The sequence below is a fragment of the Dioscorea cayenensis genome, chromosome 17 (genome assembly GCF_009730915.1).
Source record: "Dioscorea cayenensis subsp. rotundata cultivar TDr96_F1 chromosome 17, TDr96_F1_v2_PseudoChromosome.rev07_lg8_w22 25.fasta, whole genome shotgun sequence".
Lineage (NCBI taxonomy): Eukaryota > Viridiplantae > Streptophyta > Magnoliopsida > Dioscoreales > Dioscoreaceae > Dioscorea > Dioscorea cayenensis.
The window spans coordinates 13,555,685-13,557,116 of NC_052487.1; the positions used below are offsets into that span (position 1 = coordinate 13,555,685).

General features: G+C 30.0%; 1 protein-coding gene across 1 annotated transcript; it reads left to right on the plus strand.

Moving 5' to 3' along the window:
• The first annotated feature begins 396 nt into the window (after positions 1–396).
• LOC120280992 (prefoldin subunit 6-like) lies at positions 397–998 on the plus strand. The gene is made up of 3 exons (XM_039287950.1): positions 397–594; positions 701–771; positions 855–998. The coding sequence occupies exons 1-3, from the start codon at positions 516–518 to the stop codon at positions 972–974; spliced, it is 270 nt and encodes an 89-aa protein (XP_039143884.1). The 5' UTR covers positions 397–515; the 3' UTR covers positions 975–998.
• Positions 999–1,432: the final 434 nt, after the last annotated feature.

Consider the following 1,432-nt stretch of genomic DNA (forward strand, 5'->3'; position numbering starts at 1 on the left):
ATTTTAAAATTAGGCAAGTTAAGTATAACCTTGTAAGCCAATGTTTACAAGTTGTCATTTTTAATTCATTTTTTTTTTCTTTCTGGGAAACACATTTTAAAGCCCAAATTGAATAAATTTATATTGTTCATGGCCCAAATAAATAATTTTATAATTTCAGAGTTAAAATAAATAATAACAAAAACTTTACTACTTGGCTTTAAACCAATTTTATGTCATTATAAGATCAAAATTATAAAATTTTACAAATTATTTTTTTACCACACTGCATTAACTGCTTTGCATAATTTTAAAAAAAATCGAGATTGCTTTTTTTAATAAAAATTTCAGGTGCCCATTTGGATAAAAAAACAAAAAAAATATATAAAATTTAATCACTTAAACAATGTTTTGGTCCTATTTGTAAAATTAGAAGAAAATCTTATGATTATTCTTCTTCACCCACGAACTAGTCATCAAAGCAGAGACTTTTGAGAGGCTGGCTTCTTTGTTTTCACAGTCTCCGACTGTGAACCATGGCATCAGCGACGGCGATCAAAGAGCTTGAGCGAGATCTCGAAGCCCAAGCCAAAGCCCTCAGCAAAATTCAGAAAGGCAAGCATCCTTCTCCTTCTACTTCTATTTCCCTTCAAATTTCCAAACCCTAACTCCAAGTGACTTCACCCATCCATCTCTCTCTCTACTCTCTCTTCCTCTTCAGACTTCTCCAAGAACCATCAAGTGAGGAAGCAGTACACTATCCAGCTTGGAGAGAATGAGCTTGTTCACAAGGTCAGCTGCCTTTTTTCTCGTCAATTTGGTTGATGAATGCTCTGGTTTTTCTCCTTTTAGATCGTTGGATTGCTTGATTGTAGGAGTTGGATCTTTTGAAGGAGGATGCAAATGTGTACAAGTTGATTGGACTGATGGTTGTGAAGCAAGACAATACTGACAATACTGAGGCCAGAGGCCATGCTCGTAGCACCCTTTTGTAATATATTATGTTTGGTTGAATGAAGGAGTGGTACTAATTTATTTATTTTATTTGGTTGGGAGGAGTGGGGAGAGGTATAATGTGTATTTGACCAATTTATTTTTTTATATAAAAATTTTTTTTTTAATTTATTACTATTATTATTATTATTATTAAATCAATAACTACATAACACATTTTTTACCTTTTAGTATTTTTATATTTTTTGCATAAATTTTTTATTAATAATTTTAAAATAATATTAAAAATTAAGAATGAATGAAAATAATACGTTCGTGGCGATAAAAATTTTTTATGAAAATCTCATACTCCTGTCCACATTAAATTACATGTTATTAATGGTGATTTTATTTTTTATTGTATGAAAACTTACATTACAAAAATCAGGAGTTAATTAAAAAAAACTTTTGCGGAAAATGTTCATAGCACCATGAAATTCGATATATTTCGTTAAAAAAA

What these genes read in the sequence shown, in the direction of transcription:
- LOC120280992 (XM_039287950.1), top strand. Translation starts at nt 516, where the DNA reads ATGGCATCAGCGACGGCGATCAAAGAGCTTGAGCGAGATCTCGAAGCC. An exon ending in CCTCAGCAAAATTCAGAAAG is followed by an intron (nt 595 to 700) that starts GCAAGCATCCTT and finishes CTTCCTCTTCAG; the next exon opens with ACTTCTCCAAGAACCATCAA. An exon ending in AGAATGAGCTTGTTCACAAG is followed by an intron (nt 772 to 854) that starts GTCAGCTGCCTT and finishes GCTTGATTGTAG; the next exon opens with GAGTTGGATCTTTTGAAGGA.